This window comes from Salmo salar, chromosome 01 (genome assembly GCF_965601325.2).
Source record: "Salmo salar chromosome 01, fSalSal1, whole genome shotgun sequence".
Taxonomy (NCBI): Eukaryota; Metazoa; Chordata; class Actinopteri; order Salmoniformes; family Salmonidae; genus Salmo; species Salmo salar.
Window position 1 is genome coordinate 60,108,144 of NC_138291.1, and position 27,861 is coordinate 60,136,004.

The window sequence follows — 27,861 nt, forward strand, 5'->3', positions numbered from 1 at the left end:
TTAAACGGCCTATTACTCGGGCCCAGGATATGCATAGAATATGCATATTATTAGTAGATGTGGATAGAAAACACTCTGAAGTTTCTAAAACTGTTTGAATGGTGTCTGTGAGTATAACAGAACTCATATGGCAGGCAAAAACCTGAGAAAAATCGAACCAGGAAGTCGGAAGTCTGGTGCTTGTAGTCCTTTCAAGTCATTGCCTATCGAACACACAGTGACTTAGGGTTCATTTCCTAAGGCTTCCACTAGATGTCAACAGTCTTTAGAAAGTTGTTTGGGGCGTCTATGATGAACAGAGAGCGAACAGAGGAAGTTGGAAGTTGTTGACTCAGGAAAGCAAATAAGTTCATTGGCGCGCATTCACATGAGAGTTAGCTGTGTTCCAAAACGTTTTTCAAGACACTGGAATCGTCCGGTTTGAATATTATTGAAGTTCTAAGTTAAAAAGGCCCTAAAGCATGATGCTATACAACGTTTGACATGTTTGAACGAACGTAAATATAACTTTTTTTTACTTTTCGTTGTGGCATTTTGGCCGTGCTTCCTACACTTGGAGTAGCTTACTGAACGCGGAAACAACAAGGAGTTATTTGGACACAAATTATGGACTTTATCGAACAAAACAACATTTATTGTGGACCTGGGATTCCTGGAAGTGCCTTCTGATGAAGATCATCAAAGGTAAGTGAATATTTCTAATGCTATTTATGATTTTAGATGACTCCAAAATGGCGGGTATCTGTATTGCCTAGTGTATTTTTCTGAGCACAGTACTCAGATTATTGCAAAGTGTGCTTTCCCCGTGAAGCTTTTTTGAAATCTGTCACAGCGGTTGCATAAAGGAGATGTTCATCTATAATTCATTTAATAATAGTTTTCGAACCAGGGTCTGTAGTGACACCCCTAGCGCTGAGATGCAGTGCCTTAGACCACTGCGGGAGCCACATTCACCCCCCCCCCCCCCACTCCCATGCAGTCACGCTGTGTGTTGGCTGAACCAAGTTCAGTGAAGGGCAGCGGCTGTGAGTGTGAGCCCACCAGAGGAAGTCCATTAAGCCATGGAAAAGTGGAGAAGGACAGACACGTGGAGAGTTTAAGAGTCACAGCTCTCATGCCCCCTGCAGCACCTCAAAGCCAATGTTAGCCCCAACAGCCACCCAATGGGAGCGTGTGTGTGTGTGTGTGTGTGTGTGTGTGTGTGTGTGTGTGTGTGTGTGTGTGTGTGTGTGTGTGTGTGTGTGTGTGTGTGTGTAGGAGAGGAATGCTCCCTCAATCAATAATGGTATGGGACCATCCCTGGATTTCCTATACAGTATAGTACAATACTAAAGGAAGTGATAAAAGCAGAGGTAGAGAAGGCCCATGGCTAGGGGCGAGACAGGCTGCAGTTGGGCCTGAGGTTTACAAATAGAATTTAGAATTGACTGTGATCAGTTTAAGCTCTAAATACAAAACCTGTGCTATATCATTGACAGAGGAAGTACTCTGAGGTACAGGAACGGTTACATGTTGATTTCTGGTCCTGCTGATAGTGTGGTGAGTGGAACAGGTCAAATGAGACTGATCAACAGGTAATATTGTTCATAACAATACCTTGGGGCCTTCAGGACCAGCGGGGCCAACATCACCCTACGGAAGAAAGACACAAAGGTGAAACAGAGACAGCAGAATGAGAAAGAGGAGGGTGAAAATAGAAGCGTTAAAAGGCGATGTAGAACTGCAGACGACAGCAAGACAGATCGCAATGGCTTGTTTAATCCACCTAACTCTTCCTTTTCAACTGGATTTCGCCAAGTTCCTATCCGTAGTCTGCAACTTCTGCTAGAAGACGCAGCCCATTGGTGATCAGCACATTCATTATCTGAATGTAGCAGTTCTGACAAGCCGCAAACAGCGGATTTTTCAATCAAGTCGTGGGATGATTACATGAAATATTTCTTCCTTCTGCTTCGGGTGCTTGAAAGCAGATGGATTCATCAAAAATACAATTCCACTACTAAAGGAAAAACAGACGGTCATTACTTTTCTGCTGTCGTGAATACCTATAAATCATGCAATGCACAACTTATGAATTCCCAGAGACCACACATTTCAATTGAACTATGGATTTAAGCTTTAATTTAGATCCACAACCTACCTTTATTCCTGCCATGCCTGGCTCCCCCTGAAACAACAGAAAGATTCATATTACAGTAACAGACAACACATGTACTGTAGTTACGCCTCCTCTTTCATTACAAGCACAGGTCAACAAAAGAGTACGCACTACTTCAATTCAATTTGGGGAGTTCAAAGACTTGTTTCCAACTAGATGGCTATATTTCACCACAGTCCAGTTAAGGGGAAGGTATTCCTCGCTGTGAAAGCCCAATCAGAAGTTACAGGGCACATTTCTTTCAACGTCCCGCTGTGATATGAACTTGGTTTCATTTTTTATGGAGAAGTTGGTTCCCTGTCTGTTTCCATGGCCCACATATCTAAATTCCCCGTTCTTAATAATCCATGGCAATGAACGTAATCAGGGGAAATATAGTCCTCTAGTCCAATAGCAACGCAGAGAACACAAATGTAGGCTTCCCAACATGAATTGGTCTGCAGATACAGAAAGACTGGAAGCTACACTTGGACAATTGAGAGATGTCTGCCAATCACGGAGCGTTTGCGTTTCATACAGTATGTGCAGCTATAAGTAGTGGCAATACATGTCCATTCGTGTGTAGTATATGTATAGTGGTGTTGATTACGGAAAATACAAATCATGTTTACCTTCATCCCTGATAGGAGCTGGAGAAGATGGGGAAGGAAAATGAAGAAGTCACAAGCAGGTCAACACCAGATTTCCATCTACTTTTTCTATTAGGAAAACACATAAGTTCCGGCAAACGCAAGAGGCGAAACAAACTCACCCTTAGATCTTTCCCAGGTTTTCCTGGTTCACCAGGTTTACCCTACATCAGATTAACAGAAATATACATCACAGATACAGAACAATCATTTCCTGGGCAAACACTCATAACATTTCCACTTCAATGGCCATAGCCTCTTCCTCAATAGAGTCACTTGTCCAGTGCTGATGGTGGTGGTCAGCTGGCTGAGGGGACTCACCGGCGGTCCACTAGCACCATTCAGTCCAGAGGTCCCTGAGGGCCCTGGAGGCCCGGGAGGTCCTGGTGGGCCCTGAGCTCCAGGCTCACCCTGCTGAGAGACCTTCAGTTACCATCTGCCAGTCGATGCCAGGCCAGGCCATGCCAACACAACACATCACAGCACTACACATGCTGGGAATTTTATGGCGGGCAATATTAGCAGGAATCAAGGCCTATAGGGTGGTTATAAGGGTGTTTCTTTTCATTGAGCACCAGGTTTGGAGAGAATACCACCAGGATATATTTTGTGTTTTTGTGTCCTTCAATGGTTTATTCTGTCAAAACCAGTTTGTTTTTAACAATACCAACTCATTGACATAACAAGGGCACAAGTAATCTTTTCTGTGGTATCTTAGGATATTTGAGTGACATGTTACTTAAAAAAAACTTAAAAAAACTTCAACTGATCTTTCTTTATTGTTGCTCTGCGGCAACTCAACTGTGAGCCAGGGGGAATATCCAACACAAAATAGAAGACTAAACAAAATCCAAAAAGTCAAATAATGTATTTACAACGAGGAACGGATAAGAAGAGGAAAGAGGCCTACACCTCAACTTGTCTTAATATTCTAGAGTCTAGCAGGGCTCGTGGTCATACCATCATCCCATTGATTATGTCAAACCATCTATTTCGTTATTTGACCAAACTCAAAAAATATTCAATGGCGAACTGTCTTAGAAATGCATTTACTGGCTTTAAAACCACATTTCTGGATATCTCCACGGTCATTTCGTTTTTATTCAAAGGAATGACTAGATATGACATAACAAATACCCAAACAGATGATTTATTACTGCACATGTGGTCTAACTTTAGAAAAGTCACAATACAAAATCTTGGCCTTGAATTCAAACCCTCCCTAATCACTGTGGAGTAGGCTACACTAACGCTTGCAAGGACCCCATCTTTAGCTCAAGCTGAGCCTCTGTTGCCAGGCCAGACATCGAGGCTCTGAAAAATCAGGAACACATCCATCCACATTAGATCCATATTTTATCCATCCCGTGCTTTACAGTATGTGTCTGGCCATGATTTAGGATCCGGATGTGCTTCCATGAAATGAACACATTCCGTTATGCTGCACAGGACTGATTCCAGGGGTTCAATTTAAAAAACAGAGCCAATTCGGCCTGGGTCTGGGTGGTAATTCCCCTCTATGTCTTTATTGATGGTTATACCACAGTGTGTTGCATTGTCTCCAAACAAGGTACTCTATCCTGGCACAGCGAGACTGTACACCTGGCCAAAACAAGATAGAGGAGGGATGCCAACAGTGGTGCACCTGGGAGGGACAAAGGTCCTTTCAGAGAGCCAGGGTGAAAGTCCACAAAGAGGATTGGAGAAGACTCCCGTCCTGACAGAAAAGGTAACTTTTCTTTCCTGTTCTTTTCATATCTTTGCTAAGGTTATGAAAATCATAGAAGCTTTTAATGTTTTGCCAGACAAAAAAATGCTTTCTTTCCCACAGCAATGCAGGGTTTGTGAAAGAGCCAAATTGGGCTTTTTCGACATTTCATTTACGTTAATGGAATTTAAATGGGCCTTGAAGCCCGGGCTATTTATAGAATCTACTGCATGTATCTGTTTTTATTCTTAACCCTCTCTAGTCATGAATATGTTCAAAGTAAATACTACTGATTTGTTTCTCTTTTTGGATTCCAACTAAATCTATCAACTGTTCCAACTGTGTCTCAGACTCTGTCCTTTTCCTGCTAGAACAGAATTCAGGTTTGAGACACACAGGTGCCATAACGGGTTAGCGGTGGGTTATGAGGAGGGTTGGCGGAAGTCGACGGCGGTTAGCATCCAGTGGGGAAAAAACGGGCAGGAAGGGGCAGAGAGAAATGTACCTTGAGGCGCTTTAGGATTACAGGGTTTATTGGGGGCATGTTTCGCATGGGGATGGGTAACATCTGCTGAGGTCACAAAGCACAGGTGGCCAGCGGTGTAAGAAAGTCACGGGGCGACAAGTTCACCGGGAGGCCAGGGTAAGGAAACAGGACAGAATGAGAAGGGGAGGGAGGGTGGGTTTGGGAAGGGAAGAAGAAAGAGAGAAATAAAAACAAAACATGAGAATGAAAAGCAAGAAATTGTCAAGGCAGGGAGAGAAGAGAGAGACGGTGGGAGAGAAAGAGTAACAACAGGGCAAATTAGGGGGGCAGGAGTTGGTGTCAAAGGGGAGGGTTGATGTGCCCTCCATGGTCAGATTGGTTACTGGTAACTGAATAGGTATTGGTTTTTGACCAGATTGGATGCTGTCAGTTTACTTAATATCAGGCAGCCCTTTTGAATGCTTGTAAGACCATAGGGGCAGCAGTTGAGTTGTTTATACATCAATCTCCCAGATCAACTTTACTCCTGGCCCCTGTCCTGTTGCAGCTGAGTGGAGATCAGGTAGGATTCAGTCTTGCCAGAGAGAGAGAGTACAGTTCACAGACTTACTGTGGCCAATCCTCCAACACAAGGCTGTACAATACGTCGCTTCTGTTGAGATTCACCAGTATTATCAGGCACAGTTTTTAAAGAGGTGAAGAATACTGTATGGTCCCATTGCGTTATGCATAGAACCTGCACTGTACAACTTGCCTATTTTATTTTTTACATGCGGTATACATTTCCAACTTGAGGTTTTGGTAAAAAAAAAAAAAGAAGTTATGTCCTCAGACCTTGCCAAAGCAATATTTCAGTGGCAATGACTTTTGAAACTAAAGTTAACATAAAATGTATCAAGTAAAATTGTATGCTGAGGTATCAATGAGGAAATATATACAGTACTGTATGTCATTAGAGACAGGGAGGAAATACATGAACAGTACAGTCGTGGCCAAAAGTTTTGAAATGACACAAATATTAATTTTCACAAAGTCTGCTGCCTCAGTTTGTATGATGGCACTTTGCATATACTCCAGAATGTTATGAAGAGTGATCAGATGAATTGCAATTAATTGCAAAGTCCCTCTTTGCCATGCAAATGAATGGAATCCCCCAAAAACATTTCCACTGCATTTCAGCCCTGCCACAAAAGGACCAGCTGACATCATGTCAGTGATTATCTCGTTAACACAGGTGTGAGTGTTGACGAGGACAAGGCTGGAGATCACTTTGTCATGCTGATTGAGTTTGAATAACAGACTGGAAGCTTCAAAAGGAGGGTGGTGCTTGGAATCATTGTTCTTCCTCTGTCCAACCATGGTTACCTGCAAGGAAACACGAGCCGTCATCAATGCTTTGCACAAAAAGGCCTTCACAGGCAAGGATATTGCTGCCAGTAAGATTGCACCTAAATCAACCATTTATCGGATCATCAAGAACGTCAAGGAGGGCGGTTCAATTGTTGTGAAGAAGGCTTCAGGGCGCCCTAGAAAGTCCAGCATGCGCCAGGACCATCTACTAAAGTTGATTCAGCTGCGGGATCGGGGCACCACCAGTACAGAGCTTGCTCAGGAATGGCAGCAGGCAGGTGTGAGTGCATCTGCACGCATAGTGAGGCAAAGACTTTTGGAGGATGGCCTGGTGACAAGAAGGGCAGTAAAGAAACCACTTCTCTCTAGGAAAAACATCAGGCACAGACTGATATTCAGCAAAAGGTACAGGGATTGGACTGCTGAGGACTGGGGTAAAGTCATTTTCTCTGATGAATCCCCTTTCCGATTGTTTGGGGTATCCGGAAAAAAGCTTGTCCGGAGAAGAGAAGGTGAGCGCTACCATCAGTCCTGTGTCATGCCAACAGTAAAGCATCCTGAGACCATTCATGTGTGGGGTTGCTTCCCAGCCAAGGGAGTGGTCTCACTCACAATTTTGCCTAAGAACACAGCCATGAATAAAGAATGGTACCAACACATCCTCAGAGAGCAACTTCTCCCAACCATCCAGGAACAGTTTGGTGATGAACAATGCCTTTTCCAGCATGATGGAGCTCCTTGCCATAAGGCAAAAGTGATAACTAAGTGGCTCGGGGAACAAAACATTGATATTTTGGGTCCATGGCCAGGAAACTCCCCAGACCTTAATCCCATTGAGAACTTGTGGTCAATCCTCAAGAGGCGGGTGGACAAAAATTCGGACAAACTGCAAGCATTGATTATTGATGGCCTCTCTAGGGAGTTCTTCCCTAACCTCTCCTTTGCATTGCTTGCTGTTTGGGGTTTTAGGCTGGGTTTCTGTACAGCACTTTGAGATATCAGCTGATGTAAGAAGGGCTATATAAATACATTTGATTTTTGATTTGATTATGCAAGAATGGGCTGCCATTAGTCAGGATGTGGCCCAGAAGTTAATTGACAGCATGCCAGGGCAGATTGCAGAGGTCTTGAAAAAGAAGGGTCAACACTGCAAACATTGACTCTTTGCATCAACTTCATGTAATTGTCAATAAAAGCCTTTGACACTTATGAAATGCTTGTAATTATACTTCAGTATTCCATAGTAACATCTGACAAAAATATCTAAAGACACTGAAGCGGCAAACTTTGTGAAAATGAATATTTGTGTCATTCTCAAAACTTTTGGCCACGACTGTAGACAAGTGTGTTGTTATCCCCCCACCGCTATCAGAGCTATCCACCATACACACCCAATATGCACCAAGTTAAACTTACACCAAAAATTGACCGAAGAAGTAAAATAGCTTTAGAGTGCCTCTTATTTGACACAAAAACATGTTTACCACATACAGTGGTAATAGAGTAAATGAGAGTACGTGGTGCAGTTTCTGGCAATCAGAAATATAATGAATTGAGAAAAAAAAGAGTTGAAAGTTGAAGCCTGATGTCTGTCATAATATGTCCAATCTGAAGATAGATAATCAGTGGACTGTGTGAGAAATAGGCCAAGTTTGGAGAACAGCGCTACTCTACTGTAGCCTGTTGACTCCAGAAACGGAGGGGAGGAGTAGGGGAGAACAGAGGAGCACCTGCGAGTGGAGCATTGGCTATCTTTGCGACACAACTGGGACACAGTTTTGGGGTTACCCGCAAACTGACTGGAGCGTATGGCAGCCAGGGTTTTCACCGGAAGATCCTGTACAGAGGCCACACACCCACATAGAATAACTGTTGATATCCCGTCCTACTCCTGAAACCACTCTGTCGAACAGCATCCAACCTGAACCTACACCCCCCTCCTGGTTCCCCCTGTAGGACAAGGAGGACTTGAGTGGAACCACCCGCTGGCAGGGACTTCCCATGCAGTGTGCGCCAGGGGGCCAACAGCATGGCGGGGGCTCCAGCACAGGTTGAAGGTTTTAAACAACCGCCCAAATGCTTTGACCTTCTCCCTCTCAACTACACATTCTCTGCTACACTTGTTAATTTAGCCAAAGCATTTGGCAGAGTATATGAATTAAGTATTATTTTCCACATGCTTTGCGTTGTTGTTATGAGGTCATCATACATATTCTTTACTGGGGCAACAAAAGTTTATAACAACAAGTCTTTGTAGCACCCATTGAAAAGTGGGAGATTGAATTACATTGGACATGGAATGAGCTATCTGAACAATCCCTTAACACACAGCAGATTATTTTTCTTGGCATCCCCACACATAGACCCTTATCTTGTACTGCAGTGTTTCCCAACCCTGGTCCTCCAGTAATCCCAACAGTACACCTTTTCATTGTAGACCTGGTCAAACACACCTCATTCAGCTCATTGAGGGCTTGATGATTAATTGACAAGTTGAATCAGGTGTGCTTGTCCAGGGCTACAATACAAATGTGTGCTGTTGAGGGTACTGGAGGACCAGGGTTGGGAAACACTGATGTCGTGTATGCTCCAGCATGCTGTCAGTAATTGCCTTGTTTAAACTCAAACAGCCAAGCCCCTGAGAGATGGCCTGATTTGCTTCATGGGGATGCCTGCCTCGGTGTTTGCATGTGCTACCCATCATAGACTCATTTGTCAGGCCTCTTTTTTTGTAATTTGAACATAATCTGATGTTACATCGCAGACCCACAATTCACTTTGTTTACGTCTGTACCTGTGAAGAATACAATGTTATTTGCTACAGAGAACACCAAAGAGAATGTAAGTCAGCATACAAGCACATTTTAGCACCATCCACTGTGGTGCTACTGTAAGAGATCGCTGAGGGGCAATTTTTCCAAATACAAAATGATTAGAGTTCAGTATGGTCATTCTAGACTATATAGTCACTTTATTAAAGGTCCAATGCAGCCGTTTTATCTCAATGTCAAATCATTTCTGAATAACAATTAAGTATCGTACTATGACTGTTGTCAATTAAAATGGTCAAAAAGAAACAAAAATAGCAAAGAGCAATTTCTCAAGCAAGTATTTTGCTAGGACTGTCTGGGAGTGATCTGAGTGGGGAGGGGAAAACTGAAAAGTAGCTATTATTGGCAGAGAGGGTTGGAACTCTCTTTCTTATTGGTCTATTAACTGATTTATCATTTGGTGATGTCACTAGGCAGGCCAAAACTCCATCCCACCAAAATAGGCAGAGATTTCAGGCGGTCTTTTTAAACAGCTCTTACACTAAAAGGGCATTATTATCATTTTCACAGAATTATTCCAACCTCATATTGTGGAAATGCGTATATACAGTACATTCGGAAAGTATTCAGACCCCTTGACTTTTTCCACATTTTGTTACTTTACAGTCTTATTCTAAAATTGATTAAATACATTTTTTTGTGAAAACAGGTTAAGATTTTTTTGCAAATGTATTAAAACAAACTAAACAGAAATACCTTAATTAGTTAAGTATTCAGACCCTTTGCTATGAGACTCGAAATTGAGCTCAAGCGCATCCTGTTTCCATTGATCATCCTTGAGATTGTTCTACAACTTGGTTGGAGTACACCTATGGTAAATTAAATTGATTGGACATGATTTGGAAAGGCACACACCTGTCCATATAAGGTCCCACAGTTGACAGTGCATGTCAGAGCAAAAACCAAGCCATGAGGTCAAAGGAATTGTCTGTAGAGCTCCGAGACAGGATTGTGTCGAGGCACAGATCTGGGGAAGGGTACCAAAACATTTCTGCAGCATTGAAGATCCCCAAGAACACAGTGGGTTCCATCATGAGCAATCGAAGGAAAAGGGCCTTGGTCAGGGAGGTGACCAAGAACCCAATGGTCACTTTGACAGAGCTCCAGAGTTCCTCTGTGGAGATAGGAGAACCTTCCAGAAGGACAACCATCTCTGCAGCACTCCACCAATCAGGCCTTTATGGTAGAGTGACCAAACGGAAGCCACTCCTCTATAAAAGGAACATGACAGCCTGCTTGGAGATTTCCAAAAGGCATCTAAATGACTCTGACCATGAGAAACAAGATTCTCTGGTCAGATGAAACCAAGATTGAACTCTTTGGCCTGAATGCCAAGCGTCATATCTGGAGGAAACATGGCACCTTCCCCACGGTGAAGCATGGTGGTGTTCGAATCATGCTGTGGGGATATTTTTCAGCGCCAGAGACTGAGAGACTAGTCAGGATCGAGGGAAAGTACAGAGAGATCCTTGATAAAAACCTGCTCCAGAGCACTCAGGACCTCAGAGTGGGGTGAAGGTTCATCTTCCAACAGGACAACGACCTGTCTCTGAATGTCTTTGAGTGGCCCAGCCAGAGCCCGGACTTGAACCCGATCAAACATCTCTGGAGAGACCTGAAAATAACTGTGCAGCAACGCTCCCCATCCAACCTGACATAGCTTGAGAGGATCTGCAGAAAAGAATGGGAGAAACTCCCCAAATACAGGTGTGCCAAGCTTGTAGCGTCATACCCAAGAACACTCGAGGCTGTAATCCCTACCAAAGGTACTTCAACAAAGTACTGAGTAAAGGGCCTGAATACTTATGTAAATGTTTTGTCTATTTTTGTAAAAAAAAAAGAAAATGTGCAAACGTTTCTAAAAACCTGTGTTTGCTTTGTCATTATAGGGTATTGTGTGTAGATTGATGAGGGGGGGAAAAACGATTTAATCAATTTTAGAATAAGGCTGTAACGTAACAAAATGTGGAATAAGTCAAGAGGTCTGAATACTTTCCCGAATGCACTGTATAAAACACAGGACAATCATGTTTTTGACTGCACTGGGCCTTTAACATGAATCAATATGACCCTGATGTTGCTGTAGTAACACAGAGATACAGTTAATGACTCACTTACCCTGTGAGTGTAGTCTCCACATACGCCCTAGAGAGAGAGAGAGATGGATCGTGAGTTAGATTGATTTCGTAATTAAGACTTTTATGTTGCGTTACAGTGGATTATACCACAAACTCACCTTTTCCCCTTTCAGACCAGGTTCACCCTAGTAAGTAAAAAAAAAAAAGGGCCGAAGAAGGAGAAAGGATATGAGTGAAGAGAACAGATCGTCGTGAAGAGAGACAGACACATTAATCAACTAATGTCAAATAACAGAAAAGCTGTCAAAACCTGAAAATAAAAAATAACTTACTGCAACTCCTTTAGGACCACGTTGACCCTAAAAAGCAATAAACAGTACCGGTATATCAATCTATGATCAAGAGATTAAAACCATGTAAAAACACCATGTCAGCAAACTATCATTTGCGTTTTATAAATGCAACTTTAATTATTTTACTGCACATGCATTAAAATACATTTTAAGAGGATCAATGGAAACGATAAAAACAAACCTGAGGAGAATTCAACTAAAGTTCAGATCCAAGCAATAGGCAAACCAACCAAAGGACTGTACCAATCACAGCTCTGCTCTGTTTGACTACACATCAAGGCCTGGGGAGAGCTGTCTAACATCTGTCAGTGGTACACAGTTGGACACATCAAGCACACTCCATGACTGTGACCCTGGTGCATAGGAGTTCCATAAAGGCATTGTGGAGACTGGAAAGATTTCATCTGTGCATTTAACAGACTGGCCTTCACTACCCTTTAAAATTCTGATTGACAGCTGTAGAAAAAAAGGAAGGAGGAAGAAAAGCACTGCTGAGGTACACACTAGTAGATCTTGGTAGACAGAAAGTGAGCTTTGGTAAAAGGGGTATTGGTCATCAAAAAGAAATGAGGACCTAGGCACTCTTGATATAGTTCATTAAAATGCCTTTATTTGTATGGCATGTTCAACGGAAACAAAGTTTAAAAACAGTTGTTGGGGGAAGAGGAGTGGGAGGAGAGGAAAAGGGTCTCATTAAATGAACATTAATCAACATCGAAAATTATCCACCCCACTTGGCCCCGGACAGGCATGTCCTTTGTATTGCCCGAGCTGCCTCTCTGGGTGTCAGCTTCTGTAGGAAGGCAGCGCTCCAAACACGCTCCGAGCGAGAGGCTGGCGACGTGAATATCCCCTAATAAAATAAGTCCTTAAAATCCAACAAAGAGTAACGGCTTTCTAACGGAGACACAAAGACCTCGAAAATCGGCAGCTGGCCTGATAAAAGTCAGACCTGGAGTACTAGATAAAGAAACAGCTTCCAGGGGTACCACAACCATCGTCCAAGAAGAATATAGTCTTTAGTGAATGTGTCTTTATTGCCAATGAAAAAAGGAGGCGAGGCTTCAGAAAAGAGAGGAAAGTTATCAATAAAAGAGGGATTCAAGGTCCTAGACGAGATCTGTCCAGCGGTCACGGGGCTGGAGGTGAAGGGGTACAGGACGTTCAACAGTCATTGTGTCATATTCAGAAGCCTCACAGGGAGCTCCACCAGATTCATTAGGGCCTATAAAGGTGTCAGAGTTATGGGGGAAATTGAAGTCTCAATCCCCTGGCACCACAGTGGAAGCCAAAATAAGTCATTTATGGGTGATTCTTTTGGAGAGGAGGTTTTTATGGTTTGCCTTTTATGGTTTGCCATTTATCCATTCTTGCTTTCTATGGTCTGTCTGTTTTATTCATTGTTCTTTTATACTGTTTATTTAGAGGTGTATTTCAGTGTATTCTTGGAAACCTCCACTGAATTGGACTCTCAAAAGAATTTGAATCACCATATGCAAACGGACAAGTCAAACTATTGTTTGCCTTTGCTCCCCTGTGTTTTATCTCAGTCAGTTTTACCTCGAGTCTGATTGAGAACCTGAGAGTGGATTCCAACTCCCATTTGAAGACCACATGAATTGAAATACGGACAGACATTCTGCCTGTCACTAAAACACAGCCCACTGCTGTCAATCAATCAATCAATCAATCAAACGTATTTATAAAGCCCTTTTTACATCAGCCGATGTCACAAAGAGTTATACAGAAACCCAGCCTAAAACCCCAAACAGCAAGCAATGCAGATGTAGAAGCACGGTGGCTAGGAAAAACTCCATATAAAGGTAGGAACCTAGGAAGAAACCTGGAGAGGAACCAGGCTCTGAGGGGTGGCCAGTCCTCTTCTGGCTGTGCTGGGTGGAGATTATAACAGAACATGGCAAAGATGTTCAAACGTTCATAGATGACCAGCAGGGTCAGATAATAATAATGACAGTGGTTGTAGAGGGTGGAACAGGTCAGCACCTCAGGAGTAAATGTCATTTGGCTTTTCATAGCCGATCATTCATGTGTTCTAGCGCATTAATATCCAAATAAATCAGGCCACAACAGTGTTTTCCCAATTCATTTTGTGGCTTCACTCAGGGCACAAGGTAAACAACTTGCTAAGATGGTCACATGGATAACAAATGGTGCATAAGAAGAATTTACCGACCTGCACGTTTATGGTGATCACATTTTGTAGGGCATTCAAAACACATAAAGAGTGTGAGTTTACGTCCTTTGCAAATACAGGAGTGCAGACAGCAATAGGCCTACGCTGTTTACATGAACTACAAAACTGTGTGCAAAATGACAACACCACTTACCAAGTCTCCTTTCAAGCCGTTCTGTCCCTGTGTGAGCATAAAAGAGTGAATGCATGTGGTAAAATAATCAAAGCAAGCCTCTACTTGAGTATCTTGGCAAAATGTTTAAGAAATATCAATAACACTATTACCTCCTTCCTATAATAACAATAATGATACTAATAGAGATTTTACTACAATAATGACCCTAATCATTATTAACTTAATTATCCCCATCATCATCATCATAAGGTGGTGAATTCTGGGCTTTTAAAGTACTTCAATTACTCAATTATTCAACATTTGTCAGGAATGGGGCGAAACTCACGGGCTTGCCGTCCAACCCAATCGGACCCTAGGATAAAAAGAGAGGGGAAGACATTTAAACACAGGTTAATAGCAGCTAATATAGCTGCACAGACCACAGCAATGATATGAAACTCCTTATGAAGGGGAAGAAAGGTATTCTAAGGTCAAGGAAATTGAGGATATAGTGCATGTTTTGTGTTCTGCAGGTGTAAGTGGCGCGGTGAGTCTAGCCGGTCACAAAGAGCCATTTACATTTCTGAAGGGACTTTAAGGGAAATTATAGTGACTTAAGATGCAGCAAACTTGACACACACTTCAAAACGGCCATGTTAAAACATAAAGGGCCGGCTTTGCTATTGGACAAGGCTCTATTCCCGATGAGGAGGCATAAAGGAGACAGTAGACTGGCTATAGACTTGAATAAAACAAGACCAATGATCAAGGCACTTATGCACTTAACCAGCCATGTAATCTCGGTTAGCCAGAAGTAAACTCTCGTGTAATTTGGTCAACTGCGTGATTGTGCAGAATCTGCCCACGGGAGATTTCCAGCCAGGAAACATCTAACCTTCTGACATTTGGGAGCTCCAACTATGTAATAAAGCTCCACTTGTAAAATAGTACCCTAACATTATAACACCGTTAATACAGACTTTAATTGGGGAAGCTGCAAAGTCTTACCGGGAAGCCTGGGAAGCCTCTTGTTCCTGGCTGTCCCTACAGAGAGTCAGAAATAGATGTCGAGTTAAAAGTTTTTTTCTGCTGAAAGATTTACATGAAACTCTGGTGAAAGAGGGTCAGTGTGAGAGGGTACCGTTTTTCTCTTCCACAGCAGTACATTTGGGCAGAGCTATAACAGTACTTGACAGAGGGAGTGATACCACAGACTACGGGGAGAGCCTTCTGTGTGGGTTGCGGAGGGAAAACCAACTGACTCTCAAAACAGGAGGGAATAAGAGGGCGAAACACAACACTGGAAAGAGTTTTAGAGGGATGAAAGAAACAAAGGTTGGCGCTTTCCGATCTAATAAAGATTGACTGCGAAAGAGAAAAAGTCAAACAAGCCGAATGAGTAAAAGTCAATAATGATTAGGGAAAATGCTTGGATGAAAACATTCTGCACTGGGTGTTAGATATGCTACCCGGCCTGTGGGACCAGAGGAGGCCATTCAATATCCCAGGGAAAAAGACAGGGAGGGCCGTAAAGACAAAATTAGGGAGAGGTGAACGTTCCTAATGAAATGTCTGGGACCGAAGTAGTTATTGGGGGCTATGCATGTTTTCCCTCCCAAAGGGATTGTCTGTTTCGGAAAGAGAGCAAAAGGATATTGCTTGTACATGCCTTGCACACGAGCCTTACAGAGGATCTGGAACACTGAGAATGCAGTGTGATCAAATACAATTCACAATATGGGAACCTTTTCTCTTGCTGTGCTTCTGTGCTTGAACTTGCAAAAAGTATTGACCTGTATGTATGGTCAACTGACTCAGTCGTTGGTTTATCAAGAGTAACCTATCACATTTAGTTTTATTTATTCATACTAGTAGGGCTAATTCTGCATGTGGACAACATATCTTAACATACGTCTACAGTATGATTCAATATGACCATTGTGTATAACTATTAACATAGAGAACTAATCTGATATAACCATATTTCCATGTTTCCCTATGGTCAGGTTGCAGTAGGACAACTACAATAGAAGAACTACGCTCATCTATAAAATGACAGTGTGGAGAACAGGGACAGATAAGAAGGGACACCTTACAGCGGCAGGTAGGAACCCTGGCAGTTAGAGCATTGGGCCAGTAACCAAAACAGAGCTGGTTTGAATCCCGGAGCCCACAAGGTCAAAAATGTGCCAATGTGCCCTTGAGCAAGGCACTTGCTCTAGGGGTGCTGGACAATAGTGATCCTGGCCATGACTCACTCCCTGCAGGTGCCTCAGAGGGAGTAGGGATATGCAAGAAACACATTTCCATTACACCCTTGTGGTTAACGGGACGAATATAAGCACCTCCTCGAATAACCGTTATCTTGCTGTCATTTCTGCTCTTTTCTCTCCACCAAAACAATTTCCTCACCCTTTCCTGAGGTCAAGAGAGAGCCTCTTGTGTCGACCTCACCTGCTGTGGGAAACCCCCTTTTAAGTGCCCCTGCTTTTCTGCTTCTCTGTGTACTCCTTCACTCTCCTGCTGGGCTTTACATCCGCAGTAGCCTGATGTTCATTATAAATGCCTTATTACCGGCCAGGGGAGTGGGAACACAGGTAGTGTATGTAACTAATCGTCAATTGGGAAAACAGATGTCTACTCCTCATGAGCAGCCAGTCTATTGGCTCCACAACAAGGTACTCTTAACCTTGCTGTCCAAAAACCAGGGCGGAAACAAGAAAACCTCAAATTAAAACATGTCCAATTCTTCACAGCATAATCAGGATATTGTACAACTGAGGTGCAACGCAGTACCTCTATTGTCTGTCTACTGATAAAAAAGAAGAAAAACAGGGGGAAGAAAGCTGTTGAAGCAGGATGCAGTCTTATTTCACCTACAATAGGTCCCATTGGGTTCTGATGTCTGGGATACAGGATAAGAGGTATAGGAATGTCTTCACTTCGCATCCTGATGAAATACGGAATGATCCAGATTACAGGCAAATCAAAGCTATGGCCTCCTCAGACAATGCCAAAGTACTCCCACACAAACTGTAATTATCGGTCTTCAGTCTCCATTAGCTCTGTGGTGGACTAGCTCAGCAACTTGGTCTGGAAAGTCCTGACAGGCAGACATGTAGAATCTCTGACATTTCTGCTATGTGGTCATGAGTCTGGGGTTCACAAGATATCTTCTTTTATAACTGCTGTTGACAAATTCATGACATTACAATCATGCCAGGCTTATTCAGAGTGGCAGGCCATGAGTCATTGAACTGAAGACGTATGACTTAGTAAGGAGAATTGAAAAGGAGAATTGAAAGCAGCAGTTAACAGTACAGGTAATGCACAGGTTTATTAGGTGTAAGACGAGGTGAAGACACTTACAGGAGGTCCTCGTGGCCCAATGATAGACAGGCCTGGCTCCCCTGGCGCTCCCTATAGACAGATAAACAGAATGTGAGAAGACGCACCAACAGTGGAACAAAATAATGGAATAATACCTCTCTCCTAGTCCTAGCCAGCTAACCAGATGTTCTGCTTAGTAATTCTGTATAATATGTATTGTACATGAATAAAATGGTAAATGAGGGAAATTATTTAAAAAATAGCCACCAACATCTGTAACACATACAGTTAGTCTAGTTCCTACACACGCACACCTAGTCTTTCCCACGTTTCAGGCGAAGAGGCTTTAGAAACTATTTCTATACATTTTCAGCAAAGTCAAAAGTTCAAATTTCAGAAGCATACTTTAAACCGTCGACAGCAGTGCTCGCTCAGAAGGTCAGCAGCACTGCTGTACAAACACAAGAACACTCACTGGGCTCCTCTGGCACAAAGTGGGTGATTTGCACAGTGTCAGCGCCGTCCATACAGACCTACGGACCCTCGCAGCACAATCCCAGAAACTACTCGGGCCAGACAGGGCCGGCTCGGGTTTCCAGCACTTTCCCTAATTAGCTTTCGCCCCAGAAACCCTATCACTGGGACATCTTTGATGGCCCGACCATCCATCACAAATGCAGGTGATTTTAATGTTTCTCAAAAAATGCCTACTTTGGGACGGGAAGTATTTGTTTCACACTCTGGTTAGGTGCTGTCGCCTTGCAGCGCTACTGGAGAAGATGGATTGATGGTGCCTGTGCCTCACAGTGGCCAAAAGGTGAGAAAAATGGTCTTCGAATCTACTATAGTTCAGGGGTTTACAGTTCCTCCCATGGTACAGAGATCCAACAGACTGGACAAGTGAAGATCTACAGATGCCCTTCTAGATTACTGGTGTTGGAAAGGGTCAATCTCAAGAGGCCGAAAATCATGACTAAGACCAGAAACCACTCAAAACAAACACACACATTTACAACCCAGGACTATGAAACACCAAGAATAGAGAGAGCCTTTTGAGATTTCATTTCCTACAATATTAAATCTTCTCGTACCCATGAAGTCAGCAGCAAGTGTTCTTTGGGTGAATGCTTCTCTCTGCTTAACCAATTCATCATGGTTTTCCTTTTCTCTGGTCTTCTGCCAGTCACTTGCCCGATACATTACGGCCCACCCACAAACCCGCATAACTCATTTGTTTTAAGGTTCCCCTTGCGTTGGCTCTCTGTCTTTGTTCTGGAGAGGATGTTTTCATATTTAATGAGGATTTGCAGTCAAGCCTCCCTGTCTAACCCCTGTGTTTCTTCATCCTCTCTCCTGGCAGCCAGAGCTAACCACACATGGGGATACAGGCCGCAATATTACACTCCTAAAACAATTGGTGCAGAGAAATATGAGCTAAGCTATTGGATTGTTTTGGACCCAGATCTGTTGAGAGCACCCAAAGCCAGTGCCGTTGTCTGGTTCTACATTTACAGTCTTGGTTACTATTTCTGTTTCCTCACAAGTCCACCCATAACTCCTGAGGTTCTCCGCCGGCAGGCAGACTGGCTGAGACATATTGAAGTTGTTTGGCTAGCTTGCTACTCTCTACAGTATGACAGTGAAGAATGCAGCGCATGTTTCTCCTCTAGCTGCACATTCAGCTCTGCCCATCCCATATCACCTCAGGTTTGATGAAAGTGAATCCAAAAAGCTGTTGCTTCTGGCTTTGATTGGAACAAAAGAGAGGGCAGATCTGATTGCTTTTGCAACTGTGGCCATTTAGTGGACTGGAAAAGTCTGCTATAAATTACTATAGGCCATCTGAGGGAATGAACACATATTGAGAACTTTGAGGTGGAAATAAGATTTCATGGTGATGAAATGCACCACCACCAACGCAGATTGGTCATCAGTGTATATAATTTCAAGTAGGGTTCTGATACCTACATCTTAGTGGAATCTTCTTAGTGTATCTGGAGTATACCATGATCTCAACAAATGTCTCTCAAATTTCTAGAGGGAGCCTTAAAGCTGTAATATGTAACTTTTTGGGCAACCCAACCAAATTCACATAGAAATTGTGTTATAGATCTGTCATTCGCATTGAAAGCAAGTCTAAGAAGCGGTAGATCTGTTCTATATGCGCTTCTATGCTTCTCATTCCTTCGTTTTTGCATCTTTTACCTTCAGTTTTCTAGACCAGCTTTAAAAATAGTTGAAAATACAGTATTTTGGGTTATGGAAAATATATTTCACAGCGGTATAGATGGAACAATGATTCTCTACAATATACTTGCTTGTTTTGTCACATAAAATGAAATGAGGCGAACTATTAGAATTTTAGCAACCAGCAAATAGTGGGGGTTTAATGTGGGTGTCTTGTGTGTGTTCGCACGTGGCAAGCGTTTGTAAATTCACTCTGCCAAAAAAATACACAGTTATAGTCACTCCCCTTGTAGATAACTTGAAACAGTCCAACCAGGTCTTGAAGTTGCTTAGGCTAATTAGTGCTAACCAATTTCTTTCGCCAATTAGCTTCAGCTGGGCTGGTGTGCGACCGTGGCAAAGTTGGTTTGACATTGGATAGCCTATCTCTGGGGCTAGTTAGGGACCGTCAATAAATTACACAATGTAAATGGAACAATATTTGCATGTTGCACATCTTTTAGTTGTCTCATTAACAGTGGCGACCCGTCATTCAGGACAGGTGGGGCACCTGTTCAATTAAAACCAATATATATATTGTGGCAGTCCAGGGGGTTTGGTTAAGACTTTTACACAGATCAGACACGGACAGAATTGTATTAACTCGGTTTCAAGGGTGTTTATTTAAATAATAAACAAAGAGAAAAGAATAGCCAAGTGCCCATCCAAGAAGGCTCAAGGTCATTGGCCACAGATATAATGACGTCAAATCACGTTATATCTACCGTTGCTTTGATTGGACTGACAACAACATCATACTTTCAAAATCTTAGCTAGAAAGCTAGACAAGCAGTCATCATCATGAATCAAGACGCATCGGTGCTCATTGGCCATTGGACATAAATATTACACAACAATTTGGAAATTGCAAATTTAACAATGAGTGGTATAGAACGAATCATTGGCTAACTACAAGCGTTGCAAAGCAATCGCTAGCCTGCTATTCAGTGGAGTGGGTGTGTGGTCTAAGTCTGGGTTTAAGGGTCTCCTTTCCAAGCTTAAAAGGATAAACATTCAACACCATGGGCCAGAAAAGGTTGAATACATTGGCCATGCTGTCAATCCGGCATGACTTCTGCCCCGTTCAAAACAACTGTAAACTCGGAACTGGGAAATGTCAGACTTCAGTGAGTTCAAGACAACTGGGAACTCTGAATAAAAGGAGCTGGGAACTGGGATTTTTTTTTTTTTAACGGTCATCCAACTCGGAATTCCAAGTCGGGAATTCGGCCCTTTTTCTAGAGCTCCGACCTGAAGACCACTGATGTAATGATTCAACCTTGTTTTTTTCCCTGAGTTCCCAGTTGTCTTGAAAGCACCATAAATCTAGAGAATGCCAGACTTTGATGACAAAGTTTGATGACCACCATGCAACCTTCCTGTTCAAGTGACCACAGCCCAACAAGGTGAGTCCAAAAATGTATACTGTAGCTAAGAAAGTAATACTAATTGTATGTTGTGTAGTAAGCTGTTAGTAGCCCATGTGCCTCACCCTAATAATTTGGTCCCTTTCCCCCTCATAACTTAGACTACTGTTCTGACTTGGTGGTGCACATGTAGCCTATAGCTTGTTTTAGAGAAATGTAATCATCGAATATTGTAAAAAAGAATTGAAATTAAGGATTGCCTCTTATCTGCTCCTCGGTGCCTTATGCCATAATTTGTACATCTCAATTATCAGTAGAACCCACATTTGTTTAAGCAATTCAGCCATATCAGCTATGTTTTTTTTAAAAGGCAGTGAATGAATCTGAATGAACTGTTTCGCTGCCAGACAAGGTTCCGCTGATAGCCAGGTGTAGCAGTGGTAAGGATTCACTACATGGTTCTGAAAAGAAAGCTCTGCTGTTGGGACAGCTTTTATGTAGGCCCTAACAGTTGTAGGCCCTAACAGTTTGTGGGCACCGTTTGTCACCGTTATAGTGCAATTAATTTAGTGTTGTGCAGTGGCTTTGCTGGCATGCATCCCACAATTTTGCTAAATCGCCACTGCTCATTAAATGCTTTCAATATTTCTATATTGTAAATTTGGAGCTATTGACATTTAAAAATATTTTCTCATGTACATTGTGTAATTTACTGATAGTCCCTAACTAGCCCCGTAGGGTTATAGAATGTCAAACCAAATTGACCATGGGCATTATGGGCACATCTAGCTGGGCACATCTAGGCAAGATTTAAATAAACCCAACCCAAGGAAAACTGTTCCATAACCTTCTTTTCCCCCCCATCACCTCGCAAATCTCTGTTTGGGACGATAATTACTTTATGACCAAAATGATGCTATTTATAGTCAATTTTGACACTAGAATAAATGTTTCTGACTCATATCGATGCCAGATAAACAACTTCTCATTTTGAAAATGACCTTTCAGGGGCAATCACTCTTTAAACAAGAACTCTGAGACTCTTATGTAACAATTATTTGCTACTCTGTTTCATTGCGTGTAAAAACACAGGTAATCCAACCAGGGTGGGAAATGGTTTTCAGAATGTGACCCTAACGCCTGGGGCCCTTGAAATAAATCAACTATTACCTCCATACACTACTGTACAATGAACAAGTGTGTGCTTCTAACCACCACCATCACCACTAAGCCTGCTGAAGCCTCTCTCCCTGCCTTCTCTCCTGCAGGCTTTGGTGTTTGGCTGTTCCTACTGACGTCCCTATACACTTACCTTCTCCCCTGCGTATCCTTTTATCCCCTGGTCAGTCACAGCAGACACAGTCGCATGCAAAGTGTGAAGGAGGAGAGAGACAGAGAGGGAGAGGAACCGGGGTTAGACAGGCACAGAGAGACACGGGGCATGCATCAGCCTCAGAAGTGGTCAAGGGGAGGGGAGGGGAGGGGAAGGGAGGTGTGGGGAGAGGAGGCTGGGCTTGGCTGGGCTAAAGTCTAGGGCCACGGGGAGCTGTCTAATGTCGAGACGTACTTTTCTCACAGAAGTAGTAGTGACTGAAGGAAAGGGAGAGGCAGTGAGCTGGGAGCGTGGGATAAGCCAGAAAAAAAAGGACTTCCTTTGAGGAGGTGCTTGAGGACCACATAGTAGCTTAAGTCCTCTACACTGTGTGAAATATTGAGTGCTCTGCATGGGCTTCACAGCTGGAGCGATGCTGCAGAAAGCCCCACGTTGGAGTGTTTTTAAAGCCAGAATTTTCAGGCCACAAACAGGAGTCGTATTTGTGAAAAATCCCCTCCGCTACGACAACTCAGCAAAACAGGGAGAGACGAGGTACTCTTAGCCATATGTTGCGGTTTAAGATTGCCTTGAAATAAACTAAAATAAACAAATCTAAGTAAATGAGAAAACAAAAAGTCTGCACGCAAAATCGGGGAGAGCCTTCACTTGTCAATGCAAACTGTTTTCCTCATCTTTAAAATAAAAAAATGTGTGCATGTCTCTTGGCAATTCCGCATACCAAAAACGACAAAAACCTCAAAATAAAGTTCACACACGGAATAATAAAAACATGTGAATATGTATCAAGCCAAAAAACGTAACAAATATGAAATATATGGGGAAGCTGTGTTTCTAATACAAAAAAAATAGATACAAAAATGATTGGCTTTTATAGCAACGTCATTATGTTCTAATAAATTAATGAATAAATTGAAAGCTACAAGTTTGAGAGCGAGTGGGATGGGGATGGGGAGTAATGGAATATTGGATGATGCATTACACAACAATAGAGCATTTTCTGATCTGTGACTTTTGAGATATTTGAGTATGACATTTCAGTGATTTGGCATGTTTGTACGCAGCTAACAAGATCAGCTCCATTAACATGATACAATGCTTGTTAAATGACTTTCTAAGCAGTCATAAGCATGACGTGACGCTTTAAATGCAGGCCATGTCCACACACTATAAGTGCAAATATTAGGTGATATGAGCGGTTATGAATGGCATGACCGCATAAAAGAGCCTTGTTTGTGAAGTTGAATTTTCAGCATTATGCAAACATGTCAAGTTACAGTACAACTACACATCTTTAGCTATGTCAAAATATACCCAACCCAATCCTCATATGTCTTGATACTCTGTGATACGTCAGTTTTAATAATTGATGAATGGGCACCAAAGGTTGCAATCTGCAATGGGCAATTTTAAACTTTATAATAATTACATATGCATATACAAAACAACATATTAATTAATAAAGAATGTCAGAAATTTCAGAAAATTTCAGAAAAACCTTTTATCTGGTTATAGCCTGACCTTTGGTGCCCTTTCTCTTCAGACTTTTCTTTAAAAGTTTAAAGACAGTACTCAAGTTCCCTCTATTTGGTCAATGTCCCTTTGACTGTTTCTACACATTACTTGTTGCACATTTTCATGTCACTCACCATTCTTCCAGGAATTCCCATTGTTCCTTTGTCACCCTAATAAGCAACGCAAAGTCAAGAGGAAAGGGGTAAACAATGATGATATCTTCTAGAACTACTACAATCATAGCCAACATGTTAACTTTGCCAACCTTGAGCTAGCTTTCATCCTATCATGCCATCAAAATGTTACATTATGCTCTTCTCAGCAAATACAGATTATGTATGTGTTTAAATTGATGGCAGACAGTCAGGCTTTAGAGGTCAACTTTGGTAAAGTTAAGCAACTGTATAGCTTTGTAACTATTCACCAACATTCAGGTAGGTTGAGCTATTTTGATGCAGTCATGCTGAAAACTGTAGGTTCCCCTCATGGTTAGCTACAGGATGCCAGACAGTGAAATAAGTCAGTTCGGCAGTGAACCAACGGTGGTCAGAAAACAAGCCTCATCAGAGATGATTTGACACAAATGGTTCATAAAGGTAAACATTATGTCAGAACTCACTAATATACTGTGTAACTTTCCCTCAATCACTTAAACATCAGATGCTTGTCAGAGATGAGGTTCGCCAGCTGACCAGCTTGGGGCCAGCCGCATAAGTCGTTACAACGCACAGCGACACAACACGTGCTGGATCCCTGAATCCATGAAAGATGTTGGGTGGAGAGGCCTGGGTTGGACTTCCACTCTCTCTCCACCCCCCTCAATATAGTATGGACCTAAGTACTAACCTAACATGGGTGGTCATCAATATAAAGCTGACTATCTTTTAGCGAGTCCCACAGGTGATGGCTATTTTTAAGAAAATAAAGAAAAATAGTTGCCCAATAAAAAAAATAAAAAAAGATTGTTAATAAAACAAACCGCTTCCACTACGTAGAATGGCAGCTATTTCAAATCTCGCTGTGATTAAAAACAATGACCCCCATGCTGGAACATCATTATCAGGTCTCTAGAGATTTGCTGGCTTAAGGCAGGGCTCTATATGCCCTCTCCAAGGTTCTGATTCAAGACAAGCCCTTGCAATATCATACCTGCTCAACATTCCCCTATATTCAGTATTATGCCTTTATAAGGAGCAGAATGAGCAAATTCCTATGGTCACTTAATGCAGCTTTCGCTAAAAACTGTTGATTCCCGAACATCACATGAACAGCTGGCTCTCTAACCTTTATCCCGCGCAGAGCCAAGTCTGTTATTGTGCAAGGCAGCATTCCGAGAGATCTCAGACAGAAATCTGATCACTCCCCACTCTATTCCCCACTGTGTTTTCCTTCTATTGTTAAAGTCTGTTGCCCTAAAAAAGACAAGAGTTTAGGCGACCACTTCCACCCACCCCCTGTCCCCTCTGACTCCCTCTCAGCCTGGGATTTAGAGTTGCTGGGTTGCTGGGACTGCGGCAGTCTCAAATTCACTGGTCCCTGACCACACTGCTGACCCCCCCCCCCCCCCCCACTGAACAAACATGCAGGCATGCACGCACTTACGCACACACACACACACACCCCTGCAGGAGGATTTACAAGTGTATTAACAGGAGTAATGAGACTCAGCTGGACTATAGGCTCGAGCCCAGCACACTCTCACTCCACGGACCGGCTCCACTCACCACCGCTAGCACGGCTGCTGCTTCAGTATACACACACTCAGACCAGCGGATTACTTTAGATGAGGCATGACTGAAGGAGGATGTACAGGGCTTAAAAGTATTATGATAGTCAACACTCATCTTAAGAGTTTGTGGCGTAATGTGATAATTACGCAACGGTTGTCATTGTAGAATAATGAATCAATGGGAATGAGTTAGTGGAAGCTGCATGGAGATATTGTGAAATTAATATATAGCAGGCTTGAAGTACAAAGTAGAAAATAGTGAAGTGTTAGCGTGACAGGACCGTATAGAGTTCCAACATCACGCGAGGCGGTTTTGCTCTTTTGTTCAAAACTCACATCTGATATACCACACTCTATGGAAAAAGGGGAGGCATTACTGATTTATATGCAGACAAGTTCCCCCTCCAAAACCACATCCTTTCCAAGAAGAGAAGAGAGCACTTGTGATAAAATGTCCAGTTCTTTGACAGTGTCATCAATCAAAAATCCTGGAAGGCATCATGTCCGTACTTTGACAAAACCTGTCGGCTAATCTCCCTTGAAAAACTCACCCTGTGAGCCTTCTCTTCCACTTCAAACTGTTTTATGGGCCTGTTTCACCAGTGAGCCTGACAGGACTGAGGGGGGTTCACAGGTTAGAACAGGCAGCTGGGGTCAAAGGTCAGCTCTAAGATGGCCTCCTGTTGCCATTCTATGCTGGAGACCATGTGGATTTGACTGGTTGGGAGTTAGTCATGTTAGAGCTGGGTAACCAGGAAGCTGACAGGGACACAGTAAAGCAAAGCGCTAGGCAAAAGAGGGCCTGAGGTGATAACAAAACTACTGCACTTGTGTCTGGGATGCTAGGTGGAGGTCTCTCATTCTTATAAAATTGGGTTCCTAATGGACTCTTTCATGAAAAGGGTCTTAACCTTTTCAATGCAAATGATATGTCCAATCTAAATGTAGTAGTAAAGACTGCTGTACATCTTATTGAATGGCTGCACCGTTTGAGTGTATAAAGTATGCATATAATGCACTCAGTCTCTCTGTTAAGGAGATATCTCTGAGGTATCTTAGCTGAGAAGCTGTCATAATCACATTTTCACTCATTGGTTGATTGTCCAACTATGCATTTTTTTCCCCCCAATGATCATTCGTTGATTAGGAACATTTTTTCGTGGTACAAAAACAACTTCTCAGTAGAGAGATCAGAGAGATCGCAAAACACACAGACCAACAGACAGACAGAAGTTAAAAGACAGTTACCGGAAAGCCTGATCGTCCGGGCGGACCCTGAAAAGGGGTGAGAGAAATGGGTACAACATAAAAAGTGAACGTGACATTATTACAAAAAGAGTTCACATCACACTGAGCCAGGCCAGAATAAAATGTTTTTTTTTGAGCATTTTCTACAGTATTATTTCATTATTGAACTTTCTCAATGCAGAGTATTTGGATTGTATCCAATACTGTATGTTAAAAAGTCGTTTTCTGTGCTCATTGTATTTTGTCAGGTTCAGTTATAACAGGCAGACACAAAAGAAAACAAAGGCCGCATTCCACAACAAAAGAAAAAACAAATAAAACATTACATCATTTCATTTGGTTTGATAGACCTCATTGACATGAAAGAGACGATAGCATGCTTCTTTAAGTCGAGGATCAATCATATGCCACAGCTGTTTGTTATTAATTATCTGTAGTATACGGTAGATTCTCATCAACATTAAAGAACATCAAATGACATCCATTTGTTTCAATCAATATGTAAATACATGCAAAGATAGGTCTTGTGAGAAGGCATGCCATGGATTCATCTACATAAAGCTCTTTATGCAGCTGGTGGCTAACTAAGTTGAACGAAAAAACTTATTTCGGCTTAGGGCCTTTCACAAACCAACAAAGCCATGAGGATGTCCGATACTGTGTTCAATATTGCCATGTTCAAGGAGAAAGGAACATTTCCTCCAACACTGAGTGTTTTGTTTGCGGTGAGCTAAGGGAACAGAAATCAACGGCTCTTTTATCCGTGCTGTATCAGCGGTAATGACTGGTTAAACGGGAAGAGGAACCCTTGACATTTCCAAAAGTCACTGGCCAATGTTTGTCCACAGAGGAGTATGTTATCTCTATGGAGGAGTTATATGGCTTACAGACTGACATTTTGACACTAATCTTCCCTGAAAAGCAAACAAGAGTAATGGTTATGTCCGCTTCCTATACTGAGCGCGTGGGCGACTATTTGCCGGGAAGTCATTAATCTTGCATCAACAGTCCATCAACAATCCTAAAGGGAAGAGATGTTAACACACTCCCCATCTCATATCATAATTCTATTTGATCTACTTAAGTGAAGCTAGATTTTATAGATGTTTAAGCTCAGGGGAGTGAATCAAGCGGCGCTGTTAGGAAGCCTAATGATCAACGCTTCTGTGGAGCACCTTGCATGGCCCTGGAGGTCTGGGGCAGCGCTGAG

General features: G+C 42.5%; 1 protein-coding gene across 1 annotated transcript in view; it reads right to left on the reverse strand.

Annotated features, from left to right (window-relative positions):
* LOC106606370 (uncharacterized) overlaps positions 1-26,705 on the reverse strand; it is a 53,720-nt gene extending 27,015 nt beyond the window's left edge. The window contains exons 1-16 of the mRNA XM_045720531.2: positions 26,652-26,705; positions 23,809-23,844; positions 22,139-22,165; positions 17,273-17,323; positions 14,912-14,947; positions 14,250-14,276; positions 13,943-13,969; positions 11,574-11,600; positions 11,400-11,426; positions 11,282-11,308; positions 5,001-5,066; positions 3,109-3,201; positions 2,910-2,951; positions 2,770-2,787; positions 2,141-2,167; positions 1,597-1,632 (exon numbers count right to left, since the gene is read on the reverse strand). Of these exons, the coding sequence (XP_045576487.2) occupies positions 1,597-1,632; positions 2,141-2,167; positions 2,770-2,787; positions 2,910-2,951; positions 3,109-3,201; positions 5,001-5,066; positions 11,282-11,308; positions 11,400-11,426; positions 11,574-11,600; positions 13,943-13,969; positions 14,250-14,276; positions 14,912-14,947; positions 17,273-17,323; positions 22,139-22,165; positions 23,809-23,829 (552 nt within the window). The 5' untranslated portion in view covers positions 23,830-23,844; positions 26,652-26,705. The remainder of the gene's footprint in view (positions 1-1,596; positions 1,633-2,140; positions 2,168-2,769; positions 2,788-2,909; positions 2,952-3,108; positions 3,202-5,000; positions 5,067-11,281; positions 11,309-11,399; positions 11,427-11,573; positions 11,601-13,942; positions 13,970-14,249; positions 14,277-14,911; positions 14,948-17,272; positions 17,324-22,138; positions 22,166-23,808; positions 23,845-26,651) is intronic.
* Positions 26,706-27,861: the final 1,156 nt, after the last annotated feature.